At 45.4% G+C, this 15,596-nt stretch overlaps 1 protein-coding gene across 1 annotated transcript in view; it reads left to right on the forward strand.

The window, feature by feature from the left end:
* Positions 1-3,936: 3,936 nt before the first annotated feature.
* Positions 3,937-15,596, forward strand: part of RBPMS (RNA binding protein, mRNA processing factor) — a 143,214-nt gene continuing 131,554 nt past the window's right edge. Inside the window, exons 1-2 of the mRNA XM_056848929.1 lie at positions 3,937-4,017; positions 7,699-7,705. Coding sequence (XP_056704907.1) covers positions 3,937-4,017; positions 7,699-7,705 — 88 coding nt within the window. The remainder of the gene's footprint in view (positions 4,018-7,698; positions 7,706-15,596) is intronic.

The following is a 15,596-nucleotide window of genomic DNA, read 5'->3' on the forward strand; positions in this document are numbered from 1 at the left end:
ATGTTCATGTGTGTGTATACAGTATACACACACATACAGTATTACAATAAGTTTATAGGGAGCTGTCAAAAGGCCATAGTGGAGACAGACTACAGGTGTAGGCAGGCTGGACCCCAACTATAACATTAGACTGGTAATACTGCTAACCAATCCATTCCCACCCCCCAGTGAATTCTTCTTTTAAGATAGTTTTTGATGTTCAGACATCAACAATACAAGCTGTTTGCTTCCTGGAGTTTATACTGCCTGTCAACCGCTTCAACAAACTGCAATAACCCAGAACAAATCAAGTTACTTAACATTTACCCCGCTTTGAACTGACAAAGAGCAGAAGCTGATAAAACTCTGAAATTCTCTGGCCTGATAATATAAACCTGGAGTTGGTAGGGAAGGTAGGCGATCTCATCTCATATAACAGTATTCAAGATGGACGGGCTCACCTCTCCCCCACCCTTCCAATGACAGCTTTCTGTGGCTTCACCACATAACCAGCATTATGAAATTGTTGTGTGGTTTGACATGGAATCACACACACACACACACACACACAGGCACCGAACCACAAATGCCTGTGGGCTGAAGGACTCCCTGGCGCTACTTTCGTTTTCGTGGGTCAAGGATGAGTTTTTGTAAGCCTTGTGAAATACAATTTTTGTGGAAGACTTCCTAGCCACAGAGGAACAGCCAGCGGTTAAGGGGCACGGTTTCTGTCTTGTGAAGGCTGCCTGCGCCATCTAGTGGGTTGCATTTTCCTTTTTAGCAGCATGCGCATATCGAAGGCCCATAGGTTTCAGACAATGTTCTGGGGAATCCTGGTCTTCCTGGGACATTGATAAGGGGTTCCTCAAGGAGAAGGTCAGGGATGGTGGACAGGTTTCTCTGAAAGCCAGCTTTGCCTAACACTGCTGTGCTTGCGCAGTGAAATGTGGAAGAGTGTTGAGTGTGTTCAGAGCACAATCGCACTCATTTGGGGCAGTGGTAAACATAAAAATGGGATAACCCCTCTGAGCGCCTTGGGGGAAGGGCTAGGATTGCCAAACTCCAGGTGAGTCCTGGTGGTCTCCTGGAATTACAACTAGGGTTGCCAGCCTCCAGGTACTTAGTCAACCGTATGCAGTCACTATGGCTAAATGGTAACATAAATCAATAACATCTTTGTTACTTCACAAAGATCATATAATTCATACTTTTTCTTAATTGCAGCTTCAAAGTACAAAAATCATAAAGGACTATAGAAAACAAGCAAGGCAGGGATCCGGTAAAGTGTCCTGTTTCAAAGTCAATTTTCTTCAGTTGATATATATATATAATAGTCCCAAATCATTTAAAAAAAAAATTTCTTCTGCTCATCTGAGTATTTTTGGGGTTTTTTTTGTTTTTTTGCAGGTTTCTGTTGTCCACGCTGCACTTGGTACTAGATACTAGCTGGAGATCTCCCGCTATAACAACTGATCCAGCAAAGCTGTCTGTATATGGCAACATGGGAAGCTGCTGCTCGAGAAATTCAAATCCCCCATTAGGTGAAAGAAGCTAGTTTCACAGTTCTTTAGATCCTGACCATCTTGAGAGCCAGTGTGGTGCAGTGGTTAAGAGCAGTGGTTTGGAGCGGTGGACTCTGATTTGGAGAACCGGATTTGATTCCCCACTCCTACACATGAGTGGCGGACGCTAATCTGGTGGACCGGGTTGGTTTCCCCACTCCTACACATGAAGCCAGCTGGGAGGTCAAAGTTCTCTCAGCCCCACCTACCTCCCAGGGTGTCTGTTGTGGGGAGGGGAAGGGAAGGTGATTGTAAACCAGTTGGATTCTTCCTTAAGTGGTAGAGAAAGTCGGCATATAAAAACCAACTCCTCCTCCTCTTCTTCTTCGACAACCAAATATGCCTTCTGAAGATTCTAGTAGCCAAGTGCTTCATCCCGCTTCAGTGCCGATGATTTATCTTTCTAATAATGCGCACCTGAGTTAATCTGAATGATTTCTCAAGGAACAAGCTTGCAATAACGCTTCCAAGATATCAAGTGAGGCCCTGGTAACATCTCCCTCCCCACATTCCAATGGTGAAAAGTCATTAAGAGGAAAGGCTAATGAGTCGAAATTGTTCTGATAAGAGACCTGGTTTAGCTGGACTTCAGGGAGGGCCAGGGGCTTAGCACAGGCGGGTGGAGCCTTTCAAACAATGCTGAGCCAAGCACAGGAAATTGGTGGGAAGGGAGTAGTTGGCCTTTCCAGAGGCCCAGAGGGATTTGCCGGCCTCTTCTAGATACTGCCGGGGACTAGAATGCTGGATCTGATTCAAATAGGGTTGCCAACCTCCAGGATATTACAACTGATCTCCAGCCGATAGAGATCGGTTCACCTGGATAAAATCGCCGCTTTGGCAATTGAACTGCATGGCATTGAAGTCCCTCCGTCCCCCAAACCCCGCACTCCTCAGGCTCTGCCCCCAAAAACCTCCCGCTGGTGGCGAAGAGGGACATGGCAACCCTAGACTCAGAACATTGTCACCGCTAGGGTCACTAGGGAAAGAGAAGTGGCACCCCTACATAGGCACAACCAAGACAGAGGTGTATAACGAGCATCTGGGGACATAGATTTTTCCCTTCACCAGGTTATCTTCGAGACTACTCTCTAAGGGATGTGAGGGTGAGATTAAATTTCTGGGCTCTGGGAGATCCAATTACGTTTATGGCAGAGGGAGGATTTGAACCTCAGTACTGACTGGGAACTAGGGTTGCCAACCTCCAGGTACTAGCTGGAGATCTCCTGCTATTACAACTGATCTCCAGCCGATAGAGATCAGTTCCCCTGGAGAAAATGGCTGCTTTGGCAATTGGACTCTATGGCATTGAAGTCTAGGGTCGCCAGGTCCCTCTTCGCCACAGCAGGAGGTTTTTGGGGCAGAGCCTGAGGAAGGTGGGGTTTGGGGGGGGACTTCAATGCCATAGAGTCCAATTGCCAAAGGGGCCATTTTCTCCAAGTGAACGGATCTCTATTGGCGGGAGATCAGTTGTAATAGCAGGAGATCTTCTGCTACTACCTGAAGGTTAATACAAAAATGAGAATTCAGCTGATACAATGTAAGTAGTAAAAAAATAATCAGCGTCTGGCAATCAATTAAATCTAATGTATAACAAATGTACAAGGTTATACTTTCAATCATTCAACTATATTTAAACAAGTAAATTTCAATAGTATTTTACATCAGTAATAATTTCAATGATAGTGTTACTTTCACACATAGAAAAAGCCGCGTAAGAAATCTTTTTTACAGCTCATAAATAATAAAGGTAAGTTCAGCTCATATATTGAACCAAAGTCTTATGATATGATCATCCGGTGAGCGGAACAGGTTCCCGGTGGATTGTAATAGCAGGAGATCTTCTGCTAGTACCTGAAGGTTGGAAGAAAATGGACACCACTGCACCAGTATCACTAGATTAGGAAATTAGCACAGGAGCAAGAAAGTATTTAACAAAGTGCAAAAATAGTTTTATAAGCTACTAATTGACACAAGAACATCAAAGTGAACAAACATGACCTACAACATAACAAAGTGACAAGTGATCAAGTGCAAATAGAGACAATAAGTTCTAAAAAGTCTCTTGAAAGAGTACAATGAGTGTCAGGAAATTTCAAGTAGTTTTGCAGAAGCCAAAATCTTGAGGATACGGCCGTTTCAAATTCTTAATTGGTAATTCTTCATCAGCCCTTCAATCAATGGTCTTCTTATATTCCTATATTTCCATCAATATATTGCAGGTTGCCTCAAACATCCCCATTGGGGTAAGTATGCAATCAACCCTATTGAAGTCCCTCCCCTCCCCAAACCTCACCCTCCTCCAACTCTGCCCCAAAAAACTCCCACCAGTGGCAAAGAGTGACCTGGCAACCACACCGCGTGTGTGGTGGTGGTTGTGGTGTTAGGGTTTCTGGCCATGCGTCCCGAAGCTGGAAAAGACACCGTGGCCCTTTCCACACAAAATATCGACTTCATGTATGAAAGGACCGTCATGCAAGTAAGGAGAACCAAAATCCTAATAACTGATGGTGGCTACAGGCAACGATAGCTCTGTCAAACGGCTTTCAAATCGTCGAGGGGGTATACAAGGACGGAGGGGGGGCTGCTTAAACATTTTTGTTTCCCTTCAAAGGAACATCTCTGGAGTATCCCCGCTAGGCCATAGTTCTGCCCGGCTGTCTGTTTGCTGATATTATTCTCCTGTTTGTAATCTTGACTTTTAACAGCTCCCTGCCAGAGCTCTGGGGTGTTCTCCATCACACTGACAGCTTGTCCGCCTGCCAAGGAGGCGTTTTCATCCCTGCTCCGTCTGATGTTCCTTTCCGTCTAAATTAGCTTGATTCAGAGCATCGAGACATGTTTATGTCGGCGACTTCCTTTATAAAGCTAAACTGTGGGCAGCTTTTTGAATTTTCCCTTTGGCAGGCACCACGGAGCGCCCAACGCAGAAGTGTGGGTCTCAGGCAGAGCCTGGCGATTTTCTTTCCGTTCTTCTTTCGTCAGCGGTTCCCTGATCTCTCCAACACTGGACTTCTGAAGAAGCTGTAGACAGTTCTAGCTAGAATAAGAACATAAGAAAAGCCCTGCTGGATCAGACCCAGGCCCATCAAGTCCAGCAGTCTGTTCACACAGTGGCCAACCGGGTGCCTCCAGGTAGCCCACAAACAAGACGACCGCAGCAGCACCATCCTGCCTGTGTCCACAGCACCTAATAGAATAGGCATGCTCCTCTGATCCTGGAGAGAATAGGTATGCATCATGACTAGTATTCATTTTGACTAGTAGCCATGGATAGCCCTATTCTCCATGAACATGTCCACTCCCCTCTTAAAGCCTTCCAAGTTGGCAGCCACCACCACATCCTGGGGCAGGGAGTCTCATAATACTAGCACCACAGACCAGCATCCTTGGGAAAGGACAAATGAGCACATATACATCTAGGGTTTCCATCTCTGGGTTGGGAAATTCCTGGAGATTTGGGAGGTGGAGCCCGGAGAGGGTGGGGTTTGGGAAGGGGAGGGAGAAGGACCAAGTACTAACCAGGGCCAACCCTGATTAGCAAATCTTACCCTAGGCATTGAGTTTGCTATTATTAGTTTTGCTTTCCCCCCCCCTCAACCCACCCACCAAAGCTAGATACTTCTTAGCCGGTTTTTAACCTAAAGCACAGGTGAAGTAGTAATTCCAACTTGCTAAGAAGAAATTGTAGGTCTCTGTATTCCAGTTGTACAGTGCCCCCCCCACACACACACACATTTATCCAAAACTAGGTTATTTAGTTGGGATGACCCCCCCCCCCAGGCAATGAATAAGGAGACCCGTGGTGCAGAGTGGTAAGCTGCAGTACTGCAGTCCAAGCTCTGCTCACGACCTGAGTTCGATCCCGACGGAAGTTGGTTTCAGGTAGCCGGCTCGAGGTTGACTCAGCCTTCCATCCTTCCGAGGTCGGTAAAATGAGGACCCAGTTTGCTGGGGGTAAGGATGACTGGGGAAAGCACTGGCAAACCACCCCGTAAAACAAAGTCTGCCTAGTAAACATTAGGATGTGACGTCACCCCACGGGTCAGGAATGACCTGGTGCTTGCACAGGGGACCTTTACCTTTAGGGCAATGAAAGTGTTACAGATTAATCCTAATCCAGAAAAGTTTCTTTGTGTGACAGGTTGTTACTACAAAATAAGAAACATCTTTCATTATATATAATCCTTTGTGTGTGCGTACTTGCAAACTTGTTATCTGTTCACAACTGTGGATGAGATTGGCCTAAAGTGAGGGAGGCCCTGATTCCCACCAGGTATATTACAAAACAATGTTAAGGTTTCTTAATGATCGTAGATGCTTCACTCAATGGGTGCTTATTGTTAGGAGGTGTTTCCCCAATGACTCTGCTGAAGTACTCAACAGAGCCTGAGGAGGAGGGAGAGGCAGGTGTTCATCAGTGGGTATGGAAAAAATGACCACTTTGGGATTGCAGAGATAGAAAGCAACCTGGGAAGGATGAGGGGAAGAGCCTCAGTGAAGTATGATGTCATAGAGCCCACCTGGGGTTGCCAACCTCCAGGTACTGGAGGAGGGGAAAAAGACACCTCTGTACAAATATCCAGGGGATAAGAAAATCAGTACAGGAGCAAATATTATTAGAAATCAACAAATTCTTATTGTGACTACACACATATATATTACTAAAATAGTCACGTTGACCATCAACATACAAAATGCAACATGCATCAGACACAAAAGGTGGGTAATAAATAGGGACCTATGCTCTAATATCTGTGTTTTAATAGGTCTAATGCTAGAGCCCACATAAATTAATTGGCAGGGGCATAAGAGACAATAAATGCAATATTTAATGTTACAGTTGGAGAAGGAACGAATTTGGAAAGAAACATTTGAATCCCTCCTTTTAAATTCCTTTACTTCCAGCGCTAGCATTAGACCTATTAAAACAAGGATATTAGAGCATAGGTCCCGCATCAGGGAGGGCATAACTTCTGCGCCGGTCGTAGAACACTTCCTCCGCTTCAGACATAGTGAGAATGACTTGAGGTTCTTTGTAATTTGGAAGCTAAATCCTAAGAAATTCAATAGAAATGACAATGAAAAGCTGTTAAGGTGTAAAGAATCATACTTCATACACACATTGAACACCATTACTCCTCATGGGTTGAATTTAGAAAATGATTTGTCATGTTTTTTGTAATGTGTGATATTTCTTTAAGGCTTCCAGGGTGCCGGCTCTGCGGCACAGATGCATCAGCTGAGCTCTGCATCTCACACACACCTGCTAGGTATTTAACTTATGTGCTTTGCAATAGAAATGAAGCCTTTTTCTGACCTTACCTTTAGAGGAAGGAACTTTGAATTTTACCCTGCTTGGGATATTTTGATATTGCAATACTTTGGCAACCTTACCCTAAGGGGATTGTGCAACATGGATGATAACATAGGAATTTATGAGACTTCTGTTATGTAAGTAAAAAATTGTTATATATTTATTGATTGATTTTTAATGGTGCTGCAGGAAAATAGCAATTGTTGGATGTATTTGTTGTGATATGCAGGAAGGACTGATGAAGATTTGAATTTTGAGACTTCGAAACGATCGTATCCTCTTGATGAACTTTTGTCCATTGGCATCCTTTCGTCCATACAAACCTGCTCCTGTGGAAAAAGAAACATAGAAAGATTATTGACTGAAGTGTAGTCACCCTATTTATTACCCACCTTTTGTGTCTGATGCATGTTGCGTTTTGTATGTTGATGGCCAACGTGACTATTTTTGTAATATATGTGTGTGTAGTCACAATAAGAATTTGCTGATTTCTAATAATATTCGCTCCTGTACTGATTTTCTTAACCTCCAGGTACTAGCTGGAGATCTCCTGCAGTTACAACTGATCTCCAGCCGATAGAGATCAGTTCACCTGGAGAAAATGGCTGCTTTGGCAATTGGACTCTATGGCGTTGAAGTCCCTCCTCTCCCCAAACCCTGCCCTCAAGCTCCACCCCAAAAACCTCCAGCCGGTGGCGAAGAGGGACCTTGCAATCCTAGTTCCAATGCATGTATTTCCTGTATGCGTCTTACATTCTGTGTGTATTTATACAAACCTACGCCTTGGTAGACCTTATGAACAAACGGATGTGCTGATTTCTCCCATGTCTCTCTCTTCATTAGAATGTCAGTAATTTGATATGCTTAGGAGCCCCGTGGCGCAGAGTGGTAAGCTGCAGTACTGCAGTCCAAGCTCTGCTCACGACCAGAGTTCGATCCCGACGGAAGTTGGTTTCAGGTAGCCGGCTCCAGGTTGACTCAGCCTTCCATCCTTCCGAGGTCGGTCAAACGAGGTCCCAGCTTGCTGGGGGTAAAGGGAAGATGACTGGGGAAGGCACTATCAAACCACCCTGCAAACAAACTCTGCCTAGAAAACGTCAGGATGTGATGTCACCCCATGGGTCTGGAATGACCCGGTGCTTGCACAGGGGACCTTTACCTTTAGTTTGATATGCCAATGGGATAAAAAGAACTAAAAATGATAAAGTGCACTGGGTGGGGCGGTATATCTCTGTGAGGTTTATGTACATCTGTGTGCTGCTGAGGCCATCTGTGAATGCCCGCTTAAGTACATCTGGCTAATTACAGATACACATCTATACAGCATCTGGACAGGGAACAGCCGTGCTGTCTCAGACTGTTTCTACAGGAATATATATTTAATGTTGTTAGTCCTTTCTTTTCACAGGGAACTTTGGGGACTGTTAGGTCTTGGAGGGATAATGAGAACGAGAGATCGCTAACTGATAATTTTCAGTCCCTCGCCAGAATAAAACCCCAAGGGTTTTTTTTAAGGGGGAAACCACGACAGCGAATAATCTGAAAACGTGTTGTTGATTTGCTGGGTTGATTCATGTGATAAAAGCCCACTTTAAATGGAATAAAAAACCCCAAAAGGTTTAACTGGAACAGGCCCCCAAAAGACCCATGGTGGGGAGAGGTGTGTCTACGGAAGCAGAAGATGCAAATGAAGCTGCAGTTGGTTCCCAGTTTCCAGCTGGTTCCCAGTTCCTTATTCACATCTTCTAGTTCCTGAATGATATTGAGAACAATTTAAAATCTCTGCACCCCAAAATAAAGTTTGGACCACAATATATCATACACCTCCACATTCAGGGGAGTGTGCCCTCCAAGGGGGCGCAGGCTGGGTCCTGGTCCAAAGTCCAGTTCTTGGGCCAGCTGCTCCCAAATGGGGCATGTGCCCCCTCGGAGGGCACAGTCCCCTGAATGTGGGGGTGTATGATACGTGGTGGTCCAATCTTTCTTTTTGGTGTGCAGAGCTTTTAAACTGTCCTCAATATCATTCAGGAACTCGGAAAAGTAAATAAGGAACTGGGAACAGGGAACGAACTGGGAACCAGCTGCCTCCTAAGACGCAAAGGTTTTAGTCAACTGAAGTCAGTTTGCCAATTGGCAAAGATGTGGCCAATGTGGATTAAAACAATCGGGCTTATAGCCAGACAGGACAGAGGCCAAATGTCCATTCAGAGGGAGTAGAGTTACTTCTGGACAGGATGTCTGCAGACAGATGTCCAAGGAGCCAGAAAAGAAAAGAAAAAGGTAGTTTACAGGTCCTTCTTGCCCCAATATATATTTATATGGCTATTCCTGGCTGGATCCCTTTGAGTTTTCTCCTTTTTGCTACAGTGAGGACATCCCTTGTTTAGGCCAAGGAATGAGCTCAGTAGAAACTCTGTAATTCTAAGGAATCCTAAAACAATGGAAGGCCTGTTCTCTAACCACAAAGGAAGAGAAACCTGTTTCGGTTAGCCAGAACCGGGCAGTTTCTGAGGCCCTTTTTCTCGTGAGTCACCAAGGGTACTGGGTAATAAGAAGGAAAGGAAAGAAGTCCTAGACCAGACCAAAGTTTCATCAAGTCTTGCTCTCTGTCTCTGTCAGAATGGCCAGGCAGATCCTGCCTCAGGGCAGGTCAGAAGCAGGGCATGAAGATTATGGGCCATCCCCTATTGTTTGGATGCCAGCATTTGTATTCAGAGGCATTCACTATCTATCTAAACTAGGAGGTTCCATTTATCTCATCTACCGATCCTCTGTGCATTTGTCCCCAACGTTGTTGAGCCGATGGGCTTTTTTTGAAATCTTGAGAACAGGTGGTTAGGGCATAACAACATCGCTGCTACGGGGATGCAGCCAACCGGGGGTGGCCAGGTCCCTCTTCACCTCCGGTGGGAGTTTTTTGGGGGTGGAGCTTGAGGAGGGTTTGGGGAGGGACTTCAATGCCATAGAGTCCAATGGCCAAAGCGGCCATTTCCTCCAGGGGAACTGATCTCTAGCGGCTGGAGATCAGTTGTAATAGCAGGAGGTCTCCAGATAGTACCTGGAGGTGGCAACCCTAGGCCATTGAGACGCTCTTGACCAAGCACCCTCATACAATGGAAGCTGCTTTTTCTATAGGGTAGGGTTGCCAGCTCCTGGTTTGGAAATCCCTGGAGATTTGGGGGGGTGGAGCTTGAGAAGGGTGGGGTTTGAGAAGGGGAAGGACTTCAATGGGGTACAGTGCCATAGAGTCCAATTGCAAAAGCGGCCATTTTCTCCAGGCGAACTGATCTCTATAACCTGGAGATCAGTTGTAATCCCAGGAAATATCCATCCACCACCTGGAAGTCCGCAACCCTATGAAGGAGTGGTCCCTTCACACACACCAAAGCAATGCCTCCTGGGCTCTTCTGAAGTCGTTCCTGCTGCAGTGGGGTGAAGGAAAACCAGGATTGGAGTTTGGGAACTAAAGTTGCCAGCCTCCAGGTGGTAGCTTGATAGGGTTGCCAGGTTCCTCTTTGCCACTGGTGGGAGGTTTTTGGGGTGGAGCCTGAGGAGGGGTTTGGGGAGCGGAAGGGCTTCGATGCCATAGAGTCCAATTGCCAAAGTGGCCATTTTCCCTAGCGGAACTGATCTCTATCGGCTGGAGATCAGTCATAATGGCAGGAGATCGCCAGCTAGTACCTGGAGGTTGGCAACCCTATGGCTGGAGATCTCCTGCTATTACAACCAATCTCCAGCCGATAGAGATCAGTTCACCTGGAGAAAATGGCCGCTTTGGCAATTGGACTCTATGGCATTGAAGTCCCTCCCCTCTCCAAACCCCGCCCTCCTCAGGCTCCGCCTCTAAAATCTCCAGCTATTTCCCAACCTGGAGCTGGCAGGGAACAGATGTTCCTTGGGGAAGGTGGAAGGGGGCACCGCATTCGAGATAACTGGTGTAGCAATTCCAAAGCCAGCTAAACTGATAGCTATATTGCGGCGATGTTATTTAAATAATGTTAATTATAACTTGTGCGAGAAATATTTTCTCTTGTGAGGAGCCCCGTGGCGCAGAGTGGTCAGCGGCAGTACTGCAGTCCAAGCTCTGCTCACGACCTGAGTTCGATCCAGATGGAAGTTGGCTTCGGGTAGCCGGCTCAAGGTTGACTCAGCCTCCCATCCGGTAAAATCCAGCCTGCAACATAACACGTCATAATGTGCTTGTAATGTTTTAAAGAGCCCCCGTGGCGCAGAGTGGTAAGCTGCAGTACTGTAGTCCAAGCTCTGCTCACGACCGGAGTTCGATCCCGACTCAGGTAGCCGGCTCAAGGTTGACTCAACCTTCCATCCTTAAGAGGTCGGTAAAATGAGTACCCTGCTCGCTGGGGGTAAAGGGAAGACGACTGGGGAAAGCCCCGGCAAACCACCCCGTAAACAAAGTCATGTCCCGTCCCCCCTTTTAGTCTTTCCCCTAATCTCCAGATCTCAAAGGCATCAGCTTTCCTTGGTAGGCAGAGGCACCAATCCTTTGATGGTTTTTAGTTGCCCTTTTCTTGACCTCTTCCCCCATCTCCATCATATCTGGGTTTTTTTTTAATGGGGTAAGACCAGAAATGACATTCCCGTTTGGTCTCATTGCTCCGTTTACACATAACCACGGAGAAAATATTTGGTTAGCTTTTTTAGTTAAACATTACAAGAGGCCCAGTCGTGAATTTCTGCTTGCCGATGCGAATCGGATGGCGACAAAAGAGGTGGCTCGGTTTATTACATTTTAGTGTGGACCGTGCTTAACATTTTATTCTGCCATGTTGGAAGTTGTCCTTAAGACACGGAAGGGTGGGATATTAATTTTAAAAACTAATCGATGAAATTTGTTCTTATGGTCTTCTGTGGAGACCTAGGCAGTAGATTGCTCCAAAAACTGAGAATTGTATGGTGTATTCTCTTTTATGGCTTTGTTTTATATATTTTATAAGAACTACTGTGTACATCATTTGATAGTCTTATTTTTTTAACTATTTTATTTATTTTCCCCACTTATAACAAGATATGAGTAAAATGGTATTTTAGAGGTTAAAAACATTTATACACACACACATTAGAGAGGAGTAAAGTAAAATGTAAACTTGAAATACAAGGTGTTCCAGTGAGGGATATAAACATTGTATTAATTTAGTTGCCAACCTCCAGGTGGCACCTGGAGATCTCCCACCATTACAACTGATCTCCAAGCGCCAGAGATCTGTTCCCTGGAGAAAAGGACTGCTTTTGAGGGTGGACTCTATGGCATTGTATCCTGGTGAAGTCCCTCCCTTCCCAAAAGCCCCCCCCCCCAGGCGCCACTTCCAAAATCTCCATGTATTTCCCCATCCAGAGTTGGGGGAAATCCGGGTTGGGAAATACCTGGAGATTTTGGGGGTGGAGCCTGAGGAGGGCGGGGTTTGGAGAGGGGAGGGACTTCAATACCATAGTGAGTCCAATTGCCCAAGCAGCTATTTTCTCCATGGGAACTGATTTCTATTGCCTGGAGATCAGTTGTAATAGCAGGAGATCTCCAGCCACCATCTGGAGGTTGGCAACCCTAGTCCTCATTGATGCCAGGTGGCAAAACCTAGAAGAAGGAAAACTGAAGACCGTGCAGAGGGGACATACAAAGAAAGGCTGTCCTTCAGATATTCTAGATTTGAGTTCAGTAGCACCTTAGGGACCAACAAGAATTTCTAGGAAAGGAGAGAGCTGGTAAACCTTTTGCCAAAATAAATTTGTCTTGATGTTCGTATAGTCAGAAGAATGTGCTAGTTATTTGCTGTTTGTCATGTGCATGACATGTGGAAGGAAGAATGGAAAGGAAATTACCAGGTTCTGCCTAAGATCAATCAGTAGCGATCTGGACTGAGCAATAAAACCATGATCTGTCAGGTAACCAGTGCTGGGATCTGAAAAAAACAACAAATTCTAGATTTTGCCAGGCTTCCATCCAGGGTTGCCAACCTCCAGGTACTAGCTGGAGATCTCCTTCTATTACAACTCATCTCCAGCCGATAGAGATCGGTTCCCCAGCCTGGAGAAAATGGCCACTTTGGCAATTGGACTCTACAGCATTGAAGTCCCTCCCCAAACCCCGCCCTCCTCTGGCTCCACCCCAAAACTATCCAGGCATTTCCCAACCCAGAGCTGGCAACTCTACTCCCACCATAATGTTGCCACTTGGTGAATTCTGACCCCGTGTCTTTGGCCCTGGCTCTCTCTACCCATGTTCTGTCTGGCTAGGGTTGCCAGCTCCAGGTTGGGAAATACCTGGAGATTTTTATAAAAAAAATATGTTTGTTATACTCACAAATTATTATATAAAGGTATAGCTTTATCATGCACTAGTTCAGCTTGAGACCTATGATTTGTTCTGGTCCTGTTAGAGACTTTAATGAAATTTTGCTGTGCATCATTTTGATACATGTTGCTGACGAAGCCATGTGCGAAACGTGATTTGAATCTAGACAACACGTCCGGTCACCTTCCCTTCGCGGCTCTCGCCTGGGACATCTGCTCCTTCAGCTGTCTATAAGTACAACAGAAGTCCATACTGGATTATAAACATTGACTTACCTGATCTTCCGGATATTTACTTACCTTGTGCCTTTGGACACTTATATTTGAACGTGACATCATATTGGACTTCTACTATTTATTTTGTATGTGCATCTTCGTTATCGTCGTATATATTTTGCACTTTTGCACCACTTCACCCTTTGATGAAGCTATACCTTTATATAATAATTTGTGAGTGCTGTCTGGATTTTTCCCATTATCCATACAGCACTGAGCCTCTATTTTCTCCAGCTCCACCACCTGGAGGTTGGCAATCCTATGTCTGACTGGGGCACGGCCCACAGTGTCTTGTAAATCAACAGCTAAGCAAACCTAAGGTTGCCGGTTTGTCGGGCTTTTATTTCCCGTCCTCTCCAGTTCTAGGACTCAGCCGGCCCTCAAGCCAAACGCTCTGTGTCTCCGAGCCGCTTTGATTAACTGCTCAATTTCTCAATTGTTTATCTTCTGTACATACCAGCGGGAGGCCCATTCCCCTCTGGAAAAGGAACAGGACTACAGTAGCTAGAATAACAAAGGGGGGAGAAATTGTCTGGCCGCGGTCGTTCGCTAGGAAATGGACGGTTCTGCCAAATTAAAGTTTTACATAGCATTTTCTTGGAATAGTTTAGATGTCTCTCTGTCGCACTCCTGCCCCTACGCACTCATTCACACATGCAGTGCGGAATTATGGTCTAACACTAGGGCCATTTATTCATGGAAGATTTTGCATTGGATTTGTCACTCTATGGATGCACATTTTCCCCATCCGAGTTCTCAAAACTCTGCATGGCGGCTTATTGTTGAGTGTTGAGAATACGGATGGGGAAAAAAGTGCATCTAAAGCAGTGGTTCCCAACCTTTTTTTGACCAGGGACCACTAGGACTTTTTTGTTCGGTGCAGGGACCCCAAGGTTCAAAATAAAAATTCAAAGAATTTGAAAATAAACTTTAATCATAACTGTTAGTTAAACATAAAACTTAGAATAATATTCGAATATATATATTTTTATAATAGAGAACTTTTAATTGAAAATATTAATTTATTATGGGTTTATAACTTTGTTTCATGGACCTTAATTTAGTTCTCGCGGACCCCTGGGGGTCCACGGACCCCTGGTTGGGAACCAGTGATCTAAAGAGTGGCAAATCCAATGCTTCCGCAGGGAGTTTTATCTCTGCTTTGGTATCCAAAACGGAGCATTTTTTTTGGGTGGGGGGGCACGCACATTAGGGTTGCCTGGTCCCTCTTCGCCACCGGCGGGAGGTTTTGGGGGCAGAGCCAGAGGAGGGCGGGGTTTGGGGAGGGGAGGGACTTCGATGCCATAGAGTCCGATGGCCCAAGGCGCCCTTTTCTCCAGGGGAACTGATCTCTGTCAGCGGGAGGTCAGTTGTAATAGCAGGGGATCTCCAGCTAGTACCTGGAGGTTTGGAAATTAGTACAGGAGCGAAACACTACTTAAACAAAGTGCAGAATAGATTTATAAATAGCTACGTGCAATTACATACAATATGAGACATTATGTACACAAAAAGACCTACAAAAAGTCATTCATAGACATTCATATTTTTAAATGTCCCAAAAGCACGGTACAAATTCTTCTTCCACAGACTAATCTCATGTAGTACAATGGATGCCAATAGTAACGGAGGATACGGCAGTTTCAAATTCTTGGCAATTTAACAATTCTTCTTCAGTCCTTCAAAAGGCATCTTGCAGCATTTTCTACCTAGTTTTCATTTCCAAATTGTAGGTTATAATGTATGTCCCGCCACGGGTAACATTCAGATGCCGGTCCCAAGAAGGGTAAGGAAGCTCATTGTGGAAATGCAATGGTACGATTTACTAGTTGCTAAATAGCTAACTGGTGTGTGAAAAAAAGGGGCAACCCTACCGTCCACACTAGCACCATTTCCGTTTCAGCAGCCCCTTGTGGCTCCCATTCCTCTCCACCATGCTACTGGAGGGCTTTTTGAGGGCTTTAAAACTGCTACAGCACTATGCTAAGATCTGGGAGACCTGGGTTCAAATTGCCACTCAGCCCTGGAAGCTCACTGGGTGTAAGCCACCATGGGTCCTAGGGTTGCCAACCTCCAGGTAGTAGCTGTAGATCTGCCGAAACAGTTAATACAGATTCAAATAAAGACGTTATCTAGAAACAGTGATGATGCATAAA

This window comes from Euleptes europaea, chromosome 4, assembly GCF_029931775.1.
Source record: "Euleptes europaea isolate rEulEur1 chromosome 4, rEulEur1.hap1, whole genome shotgun sequence".
Lineage (NCBI taxonomy): Eukaryota > Metazoa > Chordata > Lepidosauria > Squamata > Sphaerodactylidae > Euleptes > Euleptes europaea.